Source organism: Apteryx rowi, unplaced genomic scaffold (genome assembly GCF_003343035.1).
Source record: "Apteryx rowi isolate R43461 unplaced genomic scaffold, aptRow1 scaffold_194, whole genome shotgun sequence".
Lineage (NCBI taxonomy): Eukaryota > Metazoa > Chordata > Aves > Apterygiformes > Apterygidae > Apteryx > Apteryx rowi.
Genome location: NW_020448241.1, coordinates 702,279 through 721,045, shown reverse-complemented (window position 1 = coordinate 721,045; position 18,767 = coordinate 702,279). Strand labels below are relative to the sequence as shown.

General features: G+C 38.9%; 1 protein-coding gene across 4 annotated transcripts in view; it reads left to right on the top strand.

The window, feature by feature from the left end:
* The window catches only part of CNKSR2 (connector enhancer of kinase suppressor of Ras 2), a 217,540-nt gene that overhangs the window by 163,969 nt on the left and 34,804 nt on the right, over nucleotides 1-18,767 (top strand). For all 4 annotated transcript variants that reach the window (XM_026062859.1, XM_026062858.1, XM_026062857.1 and 1 more), the window contains 4 exons: nucleotides 578-649; nucleotides 6,487-6,554; nucleotides 11,868-11,968; nucleotides 13,150-13,693. In XM_026062859.1, coding sequence (XP_025918644.1) covers nucleotides 578-649; nucleotides 6,487-6,554; nucleotides 11,868-11,968; nucleotides 13,150-13,693 — 785 coding nt within the window. The remainder of the gene's footprint in view (nucleotides 1-577; nucleotides 650-6,486; nucleotides 6,555-11,867; nucleotides 11,969-13,149; nucleotides 13,694-18,767) is intronic.

The following is an 18,767-nucleotide window of genomic DNA, read 5'->3' as shown; positions in this document are numbered from 1 at the left end:
GATTACTTTGGTGGAAAGGAAAGATGAGATGTAATTGCCCATTGCTTGGTATGACCTCAAGAACACATTGTTGATTTATAACTGCTCTTCAGAAATCAATCAGCACATCACATTTTTCTGTTTGAAACCCAGTCATTAGAGGTAAAGGTAGTGTCAAGGTCGTTGGGAGGTGAAAAGTCACCAGGACTGAGAGTTTTTCTGTTGTATTGAATAAATTGTTCCGTCAATTTTCTGTTCAGAAAGAATTTTACACCTCTAGATACATCAGCAAAATTGCTTGATAAATAAAATATTCCTTAACTGGTTAATTTTATCCAAAAACAGTATAGTGTAAGTGATTGTTGAATGATCTCTATTTATGCATATATGAATCAAATATTATTTGGAAATGGGTAGTTGTAGTGCATTTTAGTCAGTGAAGTCTGCCACAATCCTAAAAGTTTTGTTTATACCCTGTTTGGAGGGTTTTAACAACCCAGGAAACCTGAACTCATCTCATTTGTCCCTTCACTATCTTATATTAAAAAAAAAAAAAGCTGTGCCATTATGTTTTTATAATTATGCTTTTCCTCTACAGTGCATTCAAAGCCTGCCATCCTAAGATCAAAAGTTTTTATTTTGCTGCTGAACACCTAGATGATATGAACAGGTAAGGAAAACTAGCAAAGTTCAAGGACCACAGTAACCCAGTAACATAGTAATAATAAGTTACATGTTTATCTAAATTAAAAGTTAAAAGTTTAATGCTTGAGAAAATAAGTGCAGAATAGCATTGTTTCTGAGTGTCTGCATATGTGAAGTATTCCATTTATGCAAAAATTGCCTTCTTTGAAATGAAGATTTGAAGATTTTAGAAACAACATTCCTTCTTTCTGAAAAGAAATAAAAACCAGTTTTTCAAAATAAGATGCAAACAAGATTTTAGAATTCCAGGTTTCTGTAAAGCTGCTCCTGGATATGCAGCACCTGCAGAGGTGCAAGATCTCTGACTGCTTACTCCCATACCCCTACAAGCACGTGATACTTGCTCCAGTGATACTTCTCTCTATTTCTGGCCCTTGAGGGAGTGAGAATTTGGAGAAAGTTTTATAACAGTCACTGGTCTTTCTTCTGCCAATCTTGAAAAAGGCACTAGAAATTGTAGATAGTGAATTTTCCAGCTTTTCTCTACTGGCATGAATTTAACCTGCAAGTTAAAATGAAATTTTGGTTTTATTGGAGTGAGTGGGAAAAATCTCAGCAACTGGAAAACAGCAAGGAGTTAAGTCTTAGTTCTTGGGGACTGAGCTTAACTGTACTCATTTTAGTCCACTTCTGAGATTTTACCGAAAAATGCTTGAAACTTCAGCACAAAATACATACATTTACTCTTAATTCATTTGACTGGGGGAATGACATGCATACCATCTCTATTCACATATTTGCTTTTTATTTCATTTGTTTTCACAACATAAAAAAATTAATTCAGTTCAAAATAATATATAATCTCTGTCATATGACGGAGGACCCAAACAGAAATCTGATTGCAAACTGAGACTCACTCTCTCAGATTATGTTTGTAGACATCCTAACTGAGGAAATCATTGCTGTCAGTAGGTCCTTAGTCAGTAAGACAAGGTGCCTTGTTTCTGAGGATAAAGATATATAACTGTTCAGTAATCAGAAAGCAGCAGCAAATATACATCAATACATTAAAAACTATATTATATAGCCTAAAACTAACTCAGGAACTAGAAGGTTTTTAACCTCCTGGCATGAGCAATCTTTTTATCATGTTTTGGAATAAGTGCTTATCAGTTCATTAAGAATGAGCTTGACCTAGTTTTGAGCTGAGTTAAATACATGTAAATTTGAAATAGATCCATCAAGGTCTGTGAAACTACTTGAAATTCTTACCACTCTTCAATGCTGTCAGAGTCTCACCAAAAAGTTTTTTTTTTCTCTTTGTTTAATGTATGAAAAAAATACTTCACTTTTACAAACCTTAAATTAACTTGGTAAAGAAAATGTGGATTACTAAAAAATAATCTTTTAAGTGCAGAGCATGGAAGTAAAATAATATAATAATAATATAATAAAATACTTCTTGTCTAAAAGCATGTTCTAGCCTAGCCAAACTAGGCCAAAACATTCTAAGTCAATGTATCAAAAATTAAATTAAGACTGATTTGATCACTTTCTGTACTTTTTTGTCATGTTTCTGATGTACATTTTAATTATGTATCATGCAGTCATTTCAGTGCTGTTTATACTTGAGGCAGAAGAAAAGAAAGTAGAAAACTGCTAAAATATAGCTTTACTGAAAGTTAGAAATAGTTCATTTCCTCCATCCCTTATGTAAAATAATGATTTAGTTATTGAAAAAAAAATTTATTTGTTTGCAGCACACGTGAATTTTTTATTTATGTTTTTCTGAATTTTTCATTTGTGTTCATTTTTCATTTCACTCACATAAAATGTATATTTTAGTCTTAGGTAACTTTGACACTATTCAGATTATCTTGCTACCTTTGTGACTCTGCCACACCATTATGCTGGTAAGGGAGTCTGGAGAATTATGACTGTGCAAGTTATTACTGTGGCATCTGAAATTCATTCCATCTACATTGTTACACCAGCAAAAGTGTTCTTTCTATCCATATAGCATGTTTTGTTTGGGTGAGAAGAAGGACATAATATCCTTTATTGGTACAAAGTACAGGTTTGCTGGTATAAGTGTATATTCATAGACGAACATTGCTTGGAAGCTCACTGTTATTTCTATTCCAGGAAAATATTTCTGATGTCAAGTACAGATCTTATATTTCTGCTTAATGGTACTACATGTAATTCTATTTTGATTTTCCATGGTAATTGTGTCTGCTGCTTTATGGATTCAACATATATGTTCTTTACTCAAAGATCCTGATCTTCTATTTAGAGGCAAACGTGGCTTCTTCAGGGTTGGCTGGCTTAAATACTTATCATACCCTTATTCTTCCTTTTTATTCAAGCAATCCCTTTTTAAAGTGATAACATGCATGGCTGCCAAAATTGTAGCTTCTGGGCAGGGGAATACACAGTCAGTAACTTTATGTTGTAACTTTATGTCTGAGAACTTCCTTGAACCTGCTGTAGCTGATTTGTCCTCTCTGTTTTTGTGAGTAGGCAGAGTACTGAAATTTGTACAAGCTTTCTTCCTCAATGTAGCTCTACGATCAAAAGCAAAGATGACAAGTCGACTTATAGTATTAGTGCATGAGAATGTCTGGAAGATTTCAGTGAAGATGACCTCCAAATAATTTCCAACATCATCTACAGGTTTCTTCGTTTTAGTTAAACTGCAGATGATTACCTGTAGATGCTATAAGATAGTCATGCTCCCACATAGCAAGCTCATCCTGTATCCTTGAGCCTTATGATCAAGGACAATTTGACTAGAAACATTGCATCTCCCTAGGGTGTAAGACAAGACAGAATAATGCTTCCTACTATTCTGTGTGAAAGTAAGTGCTGTGCATTCCTCTTTACAGAATTTATAGGTCTAGAAAGTATTTTTTCATATGGATCCATATGAGTCATAAAATTGTATTAATTAAATCCTGACAAGGAATATATGTGCTATTCTTAAAAAGAAAAAGCCTAGATGACTGCTGCAGCTACCAGTATTTCTGAATTTATTGTCAGAGCTAACAAATACATTTTATAATTCAGCTGCATTTACTGTAAGGAAGGAATCTTTTCTTGGCTTCTTGCCCTCTGAAAGTTACAGTGGTTACCAAGACACAGTACATCATCAGTGAGAATAGGTCTTCCCATGTCCTAGGAGTTTGCAGATTACTTTCAAGTAGGATTTTATTATATCTTTTAGTATTTGTAGTAGGGAACTTTTGTATAACTGCACACTTGGAACTCTTGTCCTAAGTATTTTGTAAAGAAGGAATCTTCTATGCCTCTTCCGTTCTTCAACAGGTCTTTACATTTCCCTGTGATAGAAACCCACTATGATGGATCTCTCATATGATTCTAATTTGAATGAACCATAACTCTAGCTGTGCTTTATTAAAATAATCTAACCCTCTACCCATGTCTGTTCTAACCATACTTGAAGAAGCTTTGCACTGTGGCCACATATCAGCAAATACACATAAGGAGTCAGTACCATTCTTTTAGTTTCTGAACTTACAAACCACTCAAAAGCCATGGTCCTTAACTGTTTACAACCACACCAGTACCTTGTCTTTCATCTCACAGGCATTTCAGGTGGTATTTCAAACCATGACACAAATCATGAACTGCAGAAAATCATTAAACGTGAAGTCAGTACACTGTATCTCTCTTAGATTGCTATACATTTCCTGAGTTATCATTAGACTATACATCTCAGGAAATAACTTCTTTCTGGAAACAATTGTCTGCTATAGATATAACCAGTATCGGTTGACTGTTTGTCAGTTAACTATTTGCTAATTTAATAGGTTACCTCACTCACTGTTACGCACACAAAATAGTCTCTCTTATATTTAGGATGGAATGAAATTTTCCAACAGAAGCACCTTTGTAGGCCTATCGCCTCATGTTTTGTGGTCTATTCAAAGTGATTCAGCAGCTGACTGTCTTGTGTTGGCTGCGTTGGGTGGTAGTAGCCTGTGACCTGAGGATGTGAGATCTGAAACAGGCAAGAGGCAAGCAAGGTTCCACCTCTGTTGTCTGCCACGCCATTGGACAGAGCAGGCACTGTTGTGTTTTTTTTTGTGCTGCTTTACCCTTTGCACAAGGACGAGTGTTGGGGCTGTTGCTCGGCCCCCCACGGTGAGAYGCTGCTGTTCTTTGCGCATGGCTCCTGCCTTTCGGCCTGTCTGGTTTGGGATGGAGTGAAAGCTTTGGCAGAGCTGTCAAGACGACTGAGCTTTCAATGCGTTTACATTTATTCCCCAGAGGAAGCCTTCATGTTTCAGGAATGCAAACCTAAAAGATAGCTTTGGAGGGGGTCACTTTATCTGCCGTGAAGATGTGAATCGTTGTCTGAGGCACGATTTGTTGAATTTCTGTTCTGATGTGCCAGTTATTTTTATATGCGTGTGGCAGTTCCTAACAATTGCAACTGAAATTTTAAGTCTCTTTGCCTTCTCTTTTCTCCTATTTTTCTGGCAGTAATTTTGATTGTATGCTAACATGAAGTATCCTGTAATCACTTCAGTAGATCTCTAGCATTCTTCCCAATGTACAGTGATTTATTGACCATTAATATTACTCACAGACCATACATGTGGTCACAATTTGTGGAAGGGCAGTGATGGAAGTTTATTTCAGGGAGAGCAACTATACATTACAATCTAATGTCTGCATACCCTGCACTGAAATGTCCTGAGGGTTGACATGCAGGAGTGGTTACAAAGGATACAGTCTCTCCCTTGCTGAGCAAATATTACATTGTTTCCTTACATACAGTATGCAAATGAAACCCATCAGGCACAGTTTTCTGAAACAAGAGTTTCACATTCTTCGAGAAAACGTGAAACTAACTTCAGTTGTCCTTCTGTGTATATTAGCAGTAAAATCACAAGCCACTAGCTTGGCAGGTAAGGTCTGTCAAATCCTGTGGGATGACTGGAGTAAGTAATTCCAGGTTTACCAATGGGAGGTTGTCATGTTGGTTTAAAGCCTCATTGATGGAGGGAATGATTTCGTGTAAGCATTTGGATAATGAATACCCTGAGAGCCCCATGAGGGAGAAGGGCAGGTTGAAGCAAGGCCTTGCCACAGGCGGTTGAATCTGTGCTTCACAATGACAGCACTGCTAGAAGAGAATAGCAATAGTTTATTTTTAATTCGTGCAGCTTATGGAAGCATTTTTTCAAGTAAAGTTGAGGTTAAAGCCTTAGATGTGAATTGCATTGAAGCAACTGTCTTTTCTTCCTCTGCTTGTCTGACACAAACACAAAAGTGAATTCTGATATGCCCCCTTTTCTTTGTACTTGGCACTATAGGTAAGCTCTAAAACACATAATGGCATAATTAAACCTCACTGTCTATTTAGGAGTGAACCTGTTCTTTTGACTGCTGGTTTCTGCTCTGTTCCTCTGTTAAGATGCCAATTCAGGCCTTAAAATATTGCTTAAATCTCTGAAAAGTGGTGTTTATTCTTAAGAAATCAGAACAGCAGGAGTATTGGTGTGATGCCATATCTGTGAGCAGCAGACTTAATGGCTCTTTGATTATCTCAAAATCCTTTATTTTACAGATGTTTGACATCACATGTGGTTTTCCATTTGAAACAAGATCTCTGCTGTGGAAACAATTTGTTCAACAGCAAAATTATAGATCTTGGAGACACCCTGAATAAAAGTATCAAAGAAAACAGCTGTCTTGCATGAAAATTAACATTGTCCTCAATTTCCTTCAGATGCTCATAACTGTTTTTTCATGGTTTTTTTTTTTGGTAGAAATGCACCCAAAATTAGCATGCTGGATCAGTATCACTGCTTTTTTTCAATATTATTTCAGATGGCTAAACAGAATTAACATGCTTGCTGCTGGCTATGCAGAAAGAGAGAGGATCAAACAAGAGCAAGGTAATGTGTTATTATTTTGGTTGCTTCTGTCAGCTCTTATCACAAGTTCATCTGTTCTTCCTACCCACACCCCTCCAGCCCCCCTCCAGCCCTCCTCCCAGTGTCAGGCCTCATTCCCATCACCTGAGAGTAATTCACATATGGGTATCATGGTTGTTGCTTTAGAGAGTTCCTTCTCTCTCAGGATGTTTGATTAACACCTTCAGATTCTGATCCACAGACTCTTGCATTATTTCTGAGAAAGCCACAAAAGGTGGCTAAAAGCAGCTAATTTACTTCTAGTTAGCTCAAATACACTGTACCAAGGAGTCTGTGTCTCCCATAAGAAGAAAATTAAGAATCTGCAAACTAAAAAAATTTTAAAAATGTTGCACTTGGTGTTTGAATTCACAGGGAGCAGGAATGCATCAAATAGGTCTCAAGAACAAAACCATTCTTCTAAAGCCTGTTGGCATAATTGAATTTCCCTTAAAGGCTTTAATCTTAAGGTCACTTAATTTTTTTTTCTGCTCTTTTCATTAGACTGAGGTGTGTGCTAGAGCTCTGCTGGCCTTTTCAGTGAAACACTTAATTTGCAGTTGTAGGTTTACAATGTCTTTCCTCTGCTTTTTTAGTGTCTAGTATAACATGGGTTTAAAAAAAGCAGCATATATAAAATAACGAGTCTCTTCCCTTTAGTTTGCTGCAGTAGAAATCCTTTTCATAGGTAGGAAAAAGAATGGGGCAGTGCTCCATCATGTTGGGCATGTTGTTTCCTAGAATTGCCAGTGACATGGATTCACAGAAGTATTTCTATACAACTAATTGGTTTGGCAAACAGCTGCTTTGTGAATCCATACTCTCTTTTTACAACTGTATCTGGCAGGAGGCACCAGAAAATTGCACTGGTTGTGATGAACCAGAGCTTTTCCAGATACCTGTCTGCATGCTGACAGCTGAGTCAGATCATCACTTTTTAATTCTATGACTGCACAGCCTTCATCAGTGAGGTTCTGTCTTTTGCCCCCAAAACATTACAACTCTGAGCTGCAGCAGAAATGTATTTAATGTAGTCTTTTCTTTACAAAGACTATATTTCCAGCCATTTTCAGAGAGAATTTGTATTCAGAATGCTGTCACTAGGCTTCAGAATTTGCCACATGGTGTCCCTCTTGCCCCCAAAATCATGGGTCTGTAGCAACTTTTGTGACAACAGCCTAAGAGTAGCCTCCACCCTGTCCTTCTGGTGTGATACTGTGCAGAGGAAGATCTGTGTGGTCTGCCTCTGGAATATGTTGCTACATGCTCCTCTCCTGGGAGACTCTGGAAAAACTCATTTCCCCAGTGAGAAGCAAGGGTGATTCCAGCAGCCAGGCAGAGACATCAGGAGACTAAAATATTCTCTAATGGTAGGAGATTAACAGGCAGCATCAGAAAGGATGTCTGCCTTGATTCATACAGTGATTGCCTCACCACAGACCACACTAGAGGGTTCAGCATGGTTGAAGAGCAATGGCTCACAGCTATCCTAATTTGAAGGTAGCAGTGTGGGTGGGAAGGTTTGGGGGCGTTCTGTCCTTCTCTCAGAACACTAGTTTGTGTGTGCTGTTGCTTCATATTTAATCATATTTTCCATTAAGTGCAGCTGCTTATTCCAGGAGTGTTGCCTGCTGCCTGTTTAATGTTCAGTGTGGCCCATGGCCACGTCATGTCATTCATAACACCAGGTCCCCTGAGTTCACACAGCACAGGGCAGCAGAGCCATGCTCACTGCTCCTCCAGTCATGTGCTCAGGCCCTCACCAAAATATGCTTAACTTCAAAATCAGTTTGGGACTCTGTTTCTGAGGCAGTATTGAAATAACCAGTTTTGAGGGACTTATATACCATTTGTCATTGCTTGAAGAGGTCTTGAAGAAGCTCTGCATGTTAGAGTCTTCTAGGAAGTCCTCCATGGTAGCATCCAAAGCCATATTCAAGCTTTTACTGACATCGAGTTGGCACTGGAATTACAGTAACATTTGGGATAGTAAGAGAAAAGGTGTATGAACAGTTATGCCAAGTGCACAACTGCAGACATGATGCACCTTTATAAATCCAGATGGATTTGGAGAAATATTTTTCCTACCAAGAAATCACCAGACAGTAGAATAACGGATGATCCAGTTCTTAGACATGAGATCACGTGCACTCAGGCCTCATGATACCTCTTACTTGAATGGCTCCCTATTTAAGATCACCAGTGAGACTCCACTTGCTATAAGAATGATATCCCTGGCAATGAGGGAGTTCTTTATTACCTCTCTAATGCCATTCACTAGAATTGATTTATCATATGGAGGTAGAGAAAGTTATATCCTCTTTATGTGTTGCATATTTGTGTTTAGTGGGGGGATCAGTATCACATTCCCCACTTGCTGCAACACAGTGTTTTTACGCCTCTGGTGCTTATCCTTGGTTCCCAGCACAAGGGCTATTAAATTGCTCAGTAGTGTCCCTAATTAGCAGAGGCATCAAGTTAGCAAACCTCTCTATCACTTCAAGTGGTTTGGAATTATAAAAACTGTGAAGCTGGAATTTTCTATATTCAGTAACTGTACCAAATGTCATCTACATATTTGATTTTACAAAAGAGCTTTTATTTCTGTTCAGTTCAGTCCCTTGCAGCAAGGCATTATAATACCTCTGAAACAATTCAACAGTAGTTGTCAAACCTGTTTCAATTAAGAGTTGAACAGTTCTGAATCTAAAGTGCATAAATATATTTCAAGTGCTTCAGAAATGCACGAATCACCAAGTTGTGGGTGTATTGCTGAAGAAAATGTGACACTATGTACAGAACAGTATTTATAAAAATACCATCAACTTTCCATATTAAATACAGTGAATGTTAGAAATGTGGCAAGGGATTTCTTTGGATGGGGAAGTTGCATACTTTCCAGTCATATAAAATCTGAGAAAAAAATATTTGCTTATATAAGTAGAAAATAATTCATTGGCAAAAGGCAGGCCAGCGTTAGTTTATATACAATCAGAGAAGTCTATTGCTCATTCAGAAAGCTTTCAAGGTATGCCCTATGAATTGAGCTTGTCCATCACTGAACTGCACAAACTCTTTGGAGAGAAATATGGCAACTGTTTGATAGCATAATACACATTTTGGACAGACTATAATGACTCAGTTGCCAAAAGCAAAACATTTTTTAAAATGGTGGGAAGCTATTTTTGTTCATTTCATGGTCCTCGTAACTGCAGAATTTTTTGAGACAAATACTGTAGGTTGTCAGCAGAATTTCTTATCTGAGGTAAAGTGTACAAAAGCACGATCATACTGTGTTTTGTTGTTGTATGTGGGTTTGCCAGCCATGAACTTGTTTGTATTTTTAGCCAGAATTGGAAGCAGCACTGAGACTTTGCTAAATTTTAGTTTCAGAATAAATAGTTGAGCTCTAAATCTGCAGAAATCTCACTGAATGACAAAATTATGACAGGCCTCTCACCACGCATAGCTCTTAGACTTTGTTGTAATAAGAACAAACATTCTTGGGTGCCAATATTTTCTTTTTTTTGAGTTACTGTAAACTAATTTTCTTAAAACTGAGTGTGACATAAAATATTTTCTCTTAGTCTTTTGTTCACATAAAATGAACTATTTGGGGATTTCTACACAGACAGAACTATTTGGAATTTTTGATTTTTATGGCTCAGGAAAACTTTATTTGTGCTATTTATTTATTATACTGTTTGAAGAGATCTCCTCTCAGCTATATGCTTGCAGGAAGCAAATCAAGAGAGCCAGTGTTATAACAGAATCGTTACTGCTTGTAAAAAAAATAATAATTAATAAGGCTGCCCTCCCCGATTTACAACTATCTAAAAATATATAGAACTTTAGGGAGAACTGTTTCAAGAGGGTGTCATTTTAAGGTAAGCAATCTTAGTTTTAAATCTTGAATAAGACAATAGGTACAGTAGTTTTTTTATCATACAATACGATAATCATAATGATAGCAAAAATTCATTAAAGCTGAAATTATATGTTGTGCCAACTTGGAACAGTTTCAAATTTTTTTGGTTTAGATAGATAGTTTATGAAGCAAAAATCAATCTTTTTCTCCTCATGTATCAAAGAGAAAGTAATAAGTGATGCAGTTATTGAACACTTATTGGGCAAAGTCAAAATTGCCTATGATTAGTCTGTGAATAGTATGAACTATACTGTTCTGTTGTACAACAATTTACTCAAATACTAGATGCTAATACAGGCAGAAATGAGATGACAAAACAAATGTTTACGTAAGTTTTACATTGTGTAGAAATGTTGAAGTTGTTCATCTTGAACTGAGTTGGAAGTTTCATAGTTTACTTTTGTAAGAAATATTTAGGTATGGTGTCCATTTACTTAGCTGCTGTTCTACTTCAAAAATATTTGCAACAGAATAAGTCTAACTTACAATGTGGTACACTCATCCATGTGTTTTTCCCCTTTGGCCAAGCTACCAAACGTATGAAAGGGGATTGACTAAGATTTGATTTCATGACAAAATTAAGCCTCGTATCACATTAAATTTAGCCCCCAAGCTCTGTGTCCTTTGCATTTAATCTGTCTTATCCATCTTTTGGAACTTTTTCCTTAAATATCATTATGATATTTTTCCTTATCAAATCATCTTTATACTCTTGCTTGGATAACAGGGCAGCAGCTCTTTTACGAAAACAGACAGATGATATAAAGTTTTCTGTCTAATTTTGCCTGCAGCTGTTTGTTATTAGAAATTTTAATTGAAAAGCTTGGGCAACTGGTAGGATACTGGATGTGTGCAATAACCACTACTTATTTGATTTGTCAGTTGGTGTTAATTACATTTGTTAATGTTATTTGCAGTCAACAAGATTTTTGTCAGTTGCATTTTTCACTTTTTCTGTTTGAAATATATTTTCAGTATATTCCAGCCAATACACATTCAATCTTGACTGTTTTCTAAATATCTGAAAATTAGATATTTGTATTAGGCATATTTTGTATGCATGTTATATTTATAAGCTGTACACAACCGTGTATATTTGCGGCTCAGTGGCAGACTGCTGTTTAATATCTCTGTAATGGTGCGTTAGGCTTAATATATCCCATAATGTTTTGAATTTTTCCTCCTTTGGCTCAAAACAATTCCAGATTACAGAGGCTAACATTTACAGAGTCAACGTTCAGCAATGCTTAACTCTTGGTAACATCTAGGATGGAGTTTCCAGTTGTTTTTGTGAAAACCAGCCTCTGATGTGCATATTTATCAAATTGTGTCAGTAGTTTTTGATCTGATCTATGTGTAACTTGCAGATTACTGGAGTGAGAGTGATAAGGAGGAAGCCGACACTCCATCAACACCCAAGCAAGACAGCCCACCACCCCCATATGACACATACCCACGGCCTCCTTCGGTAAGTCACCTGCCAGTATCTCCTTAGGAATGATTACATCAAGTGTCACATTTACCTGCTCTCCCATTTAAAACACATGCATACACACATTATGGCACTCTTCAGTGTATTTTTTGAGTCAGCACTTGACTTAAGGCATTTGCTAAGCAACATGCATTGCTAACTTCAACAGCCATCATGGCCACTTCCACCAGTGTGTAGAGAACTCAGATTTATAATCCCAGTCATTGCACAAAATGGACTAAGTTAGAAAATTCTGTCTTTCTATTCTCGGTATAAAACAGACCCCTCTACTCATCCATGCAAAACCTCTACCTCCCTGTCATCATGTAGTCTATCAGAACATTATACCTTGGTAACAGCACAGATTCTTCCTAAGGTAAAACAGTCGTGCTGTGAAGCTTTACAGTGACAAATTGCACTTAAATTTCTAGAGAAATGCCAACATAAAAATGTTCTCACTCATATCCTAAATGGTGATATGAGTTGTTCTGTTGTTCCCGAAAAGGTATGCTTATCTATGAATTAGAACAAAGGGTATTTGTTTTTTAATTTCTTCTTGCAGCAGATGTTAATATAAAGCCAGAGTATGGACTGCTAACTTATTCTAAATTAGGAATTTAATTTTCACATCCCTATACTCATCTAATGCATCTTACCTGAATATATAAAAACAAAGCAAAAATTTGGATTGAAAAATTGGGAAAGTCTGGGGGGAGAGAGTGTTCATGATGTTTAATTTGAATGCAATACTTTTTCTTCCCGAAGCAGAACTGTACCCAAGCAATGCAAACATGATTCCAAAGAAATTTTTAACAAAATAGGACAACAATAGGCATTTGGACAGCGTTTTAAATACAATATTAATGGGCCAGGAATTTCTCTTCTGTGTGTTCCATAGAGCTTTACTGTGCATATTATTCTTCAAAAAAAACGTGTTGGCTTATGATGTTGATTGATTTATTGATTAAGGGACATTCTGCATAAATAAGTGTATCAGTGTGTTGCCCACAGTAGTTGCATGTGTAAATTTGTGCATGCTCCAAAGCTATGATCAGGGCAGGTTAGTCTGGTAAGTTTGTGTCTTCATTGCTAAACTGGGTACTGCCAATAACAGTAGAAAGTATGTGACTATTAGCAGTATTGGCAATCTGAAGATTTCTCTGACACTTGTGTTGTAGATGAGTTGCGCGAGCCCATACGTGGAGCCGAAGCACAGCCGCCTCTCGTCCACGGAGACCTCCCAGTCACAGTCGTCGCACGAGGAGTTTCGCCCAGAGGCGGCGGGGAGCGCCACCGACTCGCCGGTGCGCAAGACGGCGAGCCAGCGGCGCTCCTGGCAGGATCTCATAGAGACGCCGCTGACAAGCTCGGGACTCCACTACCTGCAGACGCTGCCACTGGAGGACTCGGTGTTCTCCGAGACAGCCGTGGTCTCCCCTGAGCACCGGCGGCAGTCCACCCTGCCCACCCAGAAGTGCCACCTGCAAGATCACTATGGCCCCTTCCCCCTTGTGGAGGGGGAGCGGTTGCAAGTGCTAAATGGAAATGGGGGAAAGCCCCGAAGTTTCACTCTGCCTCGGGATAGTGGGTTCAACCACTGCTGTCAGAGTCTTTCAGTCAATGCCGCCGATCACCACGAAGAAGCACAACAGAAGGAGGTAGAGGAAGAGGAGGAGGAGGAGGAGGAAGGCAAAGCAGCGGAAGAAAACCAGGAAGACAAAAGTAAGTATGGCATATTTCTGTGGCTTTTCAAGAGTCCTGTTCTTGTAACGTTGTTTTTTTCTTTTTCCGTAAAAAAAAGTCTTTCAGCATCCCCTAAATTTGACCAAATCCCTCTTGTTAGAGATGCATCAAAAATGACCTCTTTGATCTGTCTTATGTATAGGGCTTAATAATCTGACAGAGTGCTGCACAACCTGTCATAGATCACCAAACACTTGCCCTGTAGGCTGGTCACAGCGTAGACCAACCACATCCTATTAGTAAATCTTACTTGTAAAGGGATTTTGCTTCCTTGTTGTTTTCCTGCTTCCACTTGATCAGAATCCTCCCCTTTTGACAGACACATGTCTCAGGACATATTTAGTAAGTTTTCCAGCTGAGAACCAACTCCTGTCTGAGTTGTAAAAAGCACTCGGGAAATCTTGGAGTGCAAGGTCAGACTGTGAGTGTGTAGCATTCAGGCAGAAAAGGTCACAAGAGAGCAAAGAATACGTAAGAAGTTAAAAAGACAGTATGTTTTCCCCAGTACCTCCCCTTGTGGTATATATAGATGGAGAAGTTCCAAAAACATTTCAACCCCCCCAAAAAAACAAACCCCACTATGTGACCAGCAGGGTTAAATAACATCTTAATGCCGAGTAACTGTCTCTTACATGGCACATTGACTCCATAGAAATTAGTGCTACTTGTCAAAAATAATCCAAATAAACAGGGATTGAGGAAGGGCCCTGCTCCTCCTGAATGTGTAAACACATTTCCATGTCTGTTTCATGCACTGTCCTTCACTGTCATTTCTGGAGCTTCTCAACACGTGTTGCTACCAAAGTTCAGTCCGCGCTTGAGTTGTGGGGTCAGTCAACAAAGTCTGCATCTATGAATTGTGGGGTTATGCTACAATTAAGTTATCTGTAGCGGCAAGGAAGGCAAGATGACCGCTGACGCTCTCAAAGGTTCTGTGCTGTCTGGTTCCTTCAGATTCGAATTCTTCACTGTGGTGAGGAAGTATAAAAATGGTGAAGAGCTAGAAAAGGGTAGTGAAAGCTTCAGATAATTAACTGCCTAACTAAATAAATCGATTAAACTTTAAATTTAGCACCCCTGTTGAGCACTGACATTATTTAGTCTACATGGGAGAGATCAACAGTTCTCCTTTTTCTTTGTGTTTTAATCAATAGATTCAAGAGATCTCAAATTCTTGCCTTTGAGAAAAATCTTTTACAAAATTAAACTGGATGCCATTAAAAAGAAGAAAAAGGCATGATATAATTTGCATTCATCTACAGCACTTTCCAAAAAAACCCATACATTTATTAGGGTAACATTAGAATCTTAGAGAGTGTGACATGAAGTTGCCTAGTTAACAGGGTTAAATTTCATCAGCCAAAGAGAATGTGTTATCCTAATTATTTTTAGCCTTCAGTTTTGGTCTTCAAATGGGTTTTTGATGATAGCATCAAAAAAAACCCCTCTCAATCCATGAAAAGGGGAAGACTTCCTGTAGGAGTGTCTGTGCTGTTAGGGCATTCCTCAGAGATTCTGTTGCGGAGCCTAAGTTATTTGGTATTTTAAATCTCAATTTTAAGGCTTTAGGGCTTCCGGCTGTGACATTTTACATTGCACAATACTAAGAAAAGGCTAGTGGTTGGATTAACGGGCCAGAACTTGGGCTCTCCTCCACATTTCCATACTGAGATCCAAAAAGGGACAGAAAAGTTTAATATCTGATGTGATCTCCCTATATATACATACTTTTTTTTTTTTTTTAGGTGAGGAGGTTTTCCTGTTTGAAGCGCTAATGGGAGTTTATTTTTGAGACATTAATGCCCAGCTAAACAAGTGAAGTGCTCATGGTGAATTATTAACCATGAAATTATAAAAGCGGAAAGAAAATATTGTTTAGTCTGTTGAAAAGTTTAAGTGTTGAATTGCTTGTTGCTATGGCTACAATGTTCTGTATGCAGTACTGGCTTTTTCCAGGGCTGTAACCAGTAAAACTTAGGGATTTCGCGCAAGTGTTCTTCTTAAGTGCAAAATCCCAATTTCTGAACTGGGAGGGTCACGATTTGCTTTTAACTGCTAAGCCTGCTGCCCCGACGGGTGCACTTGTGCGTGTTACGGCATTGCCCCCGCCACCTCCATTGCTCTGGGAAAACAAAAGATTGAAACTGGGGGAGGAGGAGAGGATCCTCTCCCTGTAAGAAAGGTTTTAACCTCTCTCAAAGATTTGACCTTCCTTGAACCTTCTGTGACATGGTATCATATGAACCTTTTAAATTCATTAATTTGCCTTACACATTTGTGATCCTTACATAGTTCTAAACTCTGGGATGATTATATGTGTTCTTGTGTTTATGTGTATGTGTTTTAAAGCTTAATCATTCCTATTGCTTCTTGTGTGGAACAAGGGATACAGCTCCTTTGCAACTGTTGCCATGAGTCAAATGTCGTTGCCAAAAGTTTGTTTTCTCAGCTTTTTGTTTTTACATTCCCACTTCTAAAAACCTCTCAAATTTAAATCAAATAGTAACGTGCAGTCATGCTTCTCCCGACCTCTTTTGAAGGAAAGTTTTCAAATCACCACGCCACAGACTAGGAGCTCCATGCTTTATTTCGGGTGCTGTTCTCAGCTGCTATAATTTAACAGAGTTCTACTGACTTCCTACAAAGCTACACGGATTTGCAACGACTAAGAATCTGCCATCTATCTTTTAATCACTCCTTTATGCCTTAAATGGATACTGCAAGAATTTACTGACACTGTGAATAATTCTGTGTATCAGCTTGGCTGCAATGGCTAGTTATATCATGGTAAACCAAAAGTATGGGTTGTTCTTTCCTATGGTTATCTGCTAGGACCTTAACTTTGTTGTGTGTTCAGTTGCTTCTTTTTGTCTTGTTTTATCACATTGACATTGCACTGCTAGTCTTTAACTGGTTGATTATTTTATTTCTGTGATGCAAATGACTTTTTCCTAAATCATTTAGTTGTTCCATATTGACACTGTCCTGTAATGGTCTCTGGCTTTCTAATCAAAGAAGATTCTCTTGTGGGATATTTGTGTTTGTCTGTGTGTTTGCTCCTGAGATTATGAGAGCGGCAGACGATATTCAGACTTGTGGCACCAAATATCCCCTCTCACTGTGTTGCTCTAAAGCAGTCTGTGCGCAGAGAACATGCTAATTGCTGTGGCACAGTGCATTACGTTTCCATGATTCAGGCATGAAGGACAAGTGGTGCCTTTTCAGATTTGTCTTCTCCTGGTTGGAGGTAATAGAGTGAGACAGCTGTGCACTGTGCCTCCAACGCCCACGGTCCCGCAGGCCCATGTCCCTCCGCGCTTTGACATCGGTTTCACCACTTGATGCCAAAGAGCACCTAGGATCTTCTTGGCAGAGAGGTTTGGGGTTTTGTTTCAGGAAAGCATGCTTCATTTCTTGCTTTATTATCCAAAAGTATTGCTGAAGGTTGCTCTTCCATTTTCACAGGCATCTGTGGTTTGTGAGAAAGTAGTCATAGGAAGGACTTTTCTAAGCGTTTAGCATTTAGGGGAAACAAATACTAGTTCTCTGAGGAATGTAACTGGCTGCAGCCCCCACTGACCTACCCACAGAGGAACCTGCACCTTCCTGCTTACTCCCTGAAACAGTCTTTGGGGAGCCAGAACATCAGTGGGAGTCTCTGCTGCTGTTGTGAGCAGGCAGGAGCTCTGCTGCCTGGTTAAATGCGCTCTGGGGCTGGTTGGAGCAAAGAGGCGCCCGTTCCATGTAGCTCATGCCTGGGAGCTACAACAGGGTGCGAGGGACCCTGCGATTTTGCAGGCTCAGTAAGATTTCTTCAGGGATGTGGATAAAAAAAAAAATACACCTATATTTGAGTATGAAAAGGTATGTGGAAGAGGAAAAAAATCACCTCTGCTGTTTTCTCACTGTTCAGACCCATTTCCTTCTGCATCGTTCCTGACCTCTTCATCCTCTCTGTGCTTCTACAAGTTTTCTGTCCTTTTCCTTTCTGTCCCTTTCCTTTTAGTGTAATTCCTGCTAACATGAGTTTTAGGGTTTTATGCTGCTACCCACCACTGTAACTTTGGAGTATCTTCTATAGAGGGTGGACAACTATAATAAAGCCTTAAATCGATTTCAGTAAGTCAACGGCTATCCACTGGGGGGAGCTGAAAGGGGTGGCGTTCTTTTCTGTTCGTTGCATGGACTTTTTTCACTGGAGTGTTTACGAGGATGTGACAGTGTTCTGTGTGTGATGTGTGTCATGTTGAAAAGGTTTTGCAACACCTCCTAAGAGTGGGCATGCTCACCTGTATTCCCTGGCATCTCGGTCCATCACTATCAGCCCTTGCTTAGGTGTGTGGCATCTGCAGGAATCCTTTGCTTAGTCCCACTCAGCCTAATCTGCATTGTCCTAGAGGAAGACGACAGCCTCATATTCCAGTTTCTGAAACTTGGCTCTTTACCTTAAACCACTGAAGACACTTGCCAAAGGCTGGAGCAGGAGCTGATGCTGGTGTTTCTCATTTCTGCAGCTCAGAGAGAGGTCCAGCCCCTGCAAAGCATTTCAGGAAAGCTCCCCTTGATTTCAGTGAGAACTAGGCACTGACACTGAAGTTAAATATCTGCTTGGTGTGAGGTACCAGGCATGAGACTTTTTTCTTTTCTCCAGTAAAAAATTAGCAACCAGTAAGAGAATAATAAGAGAAACCGAAAGCAGTTTCTCCCGTACTGCCCAGTCGTAGAAATTCAAGACGTTTCACAAAATAGGACAGACGGTTCAAGGACTCCCATGACTAGCAACACATCAGGCTTCACACACTGTGCCCAGGGAGGTATATCTGTGGGAGATCCTAGGCAGCATTTGCCTTCAAGAAGGAGGTCGGACTAGTAAAAGGGTGTACTCTGAATAAGGTCAGGTATTTCAGATTCTGAAATGGGGTAGAGGAATGCTTGCCCTGGACACAAGTGCCTCTCTTTAATGAGAGGGTTTTACTGTGTGATTCGAATGGTATCTCTCAGAAAGATCAATGCTTCCTGATTAAATGCAACATTATAAATCGGTACACTGTGT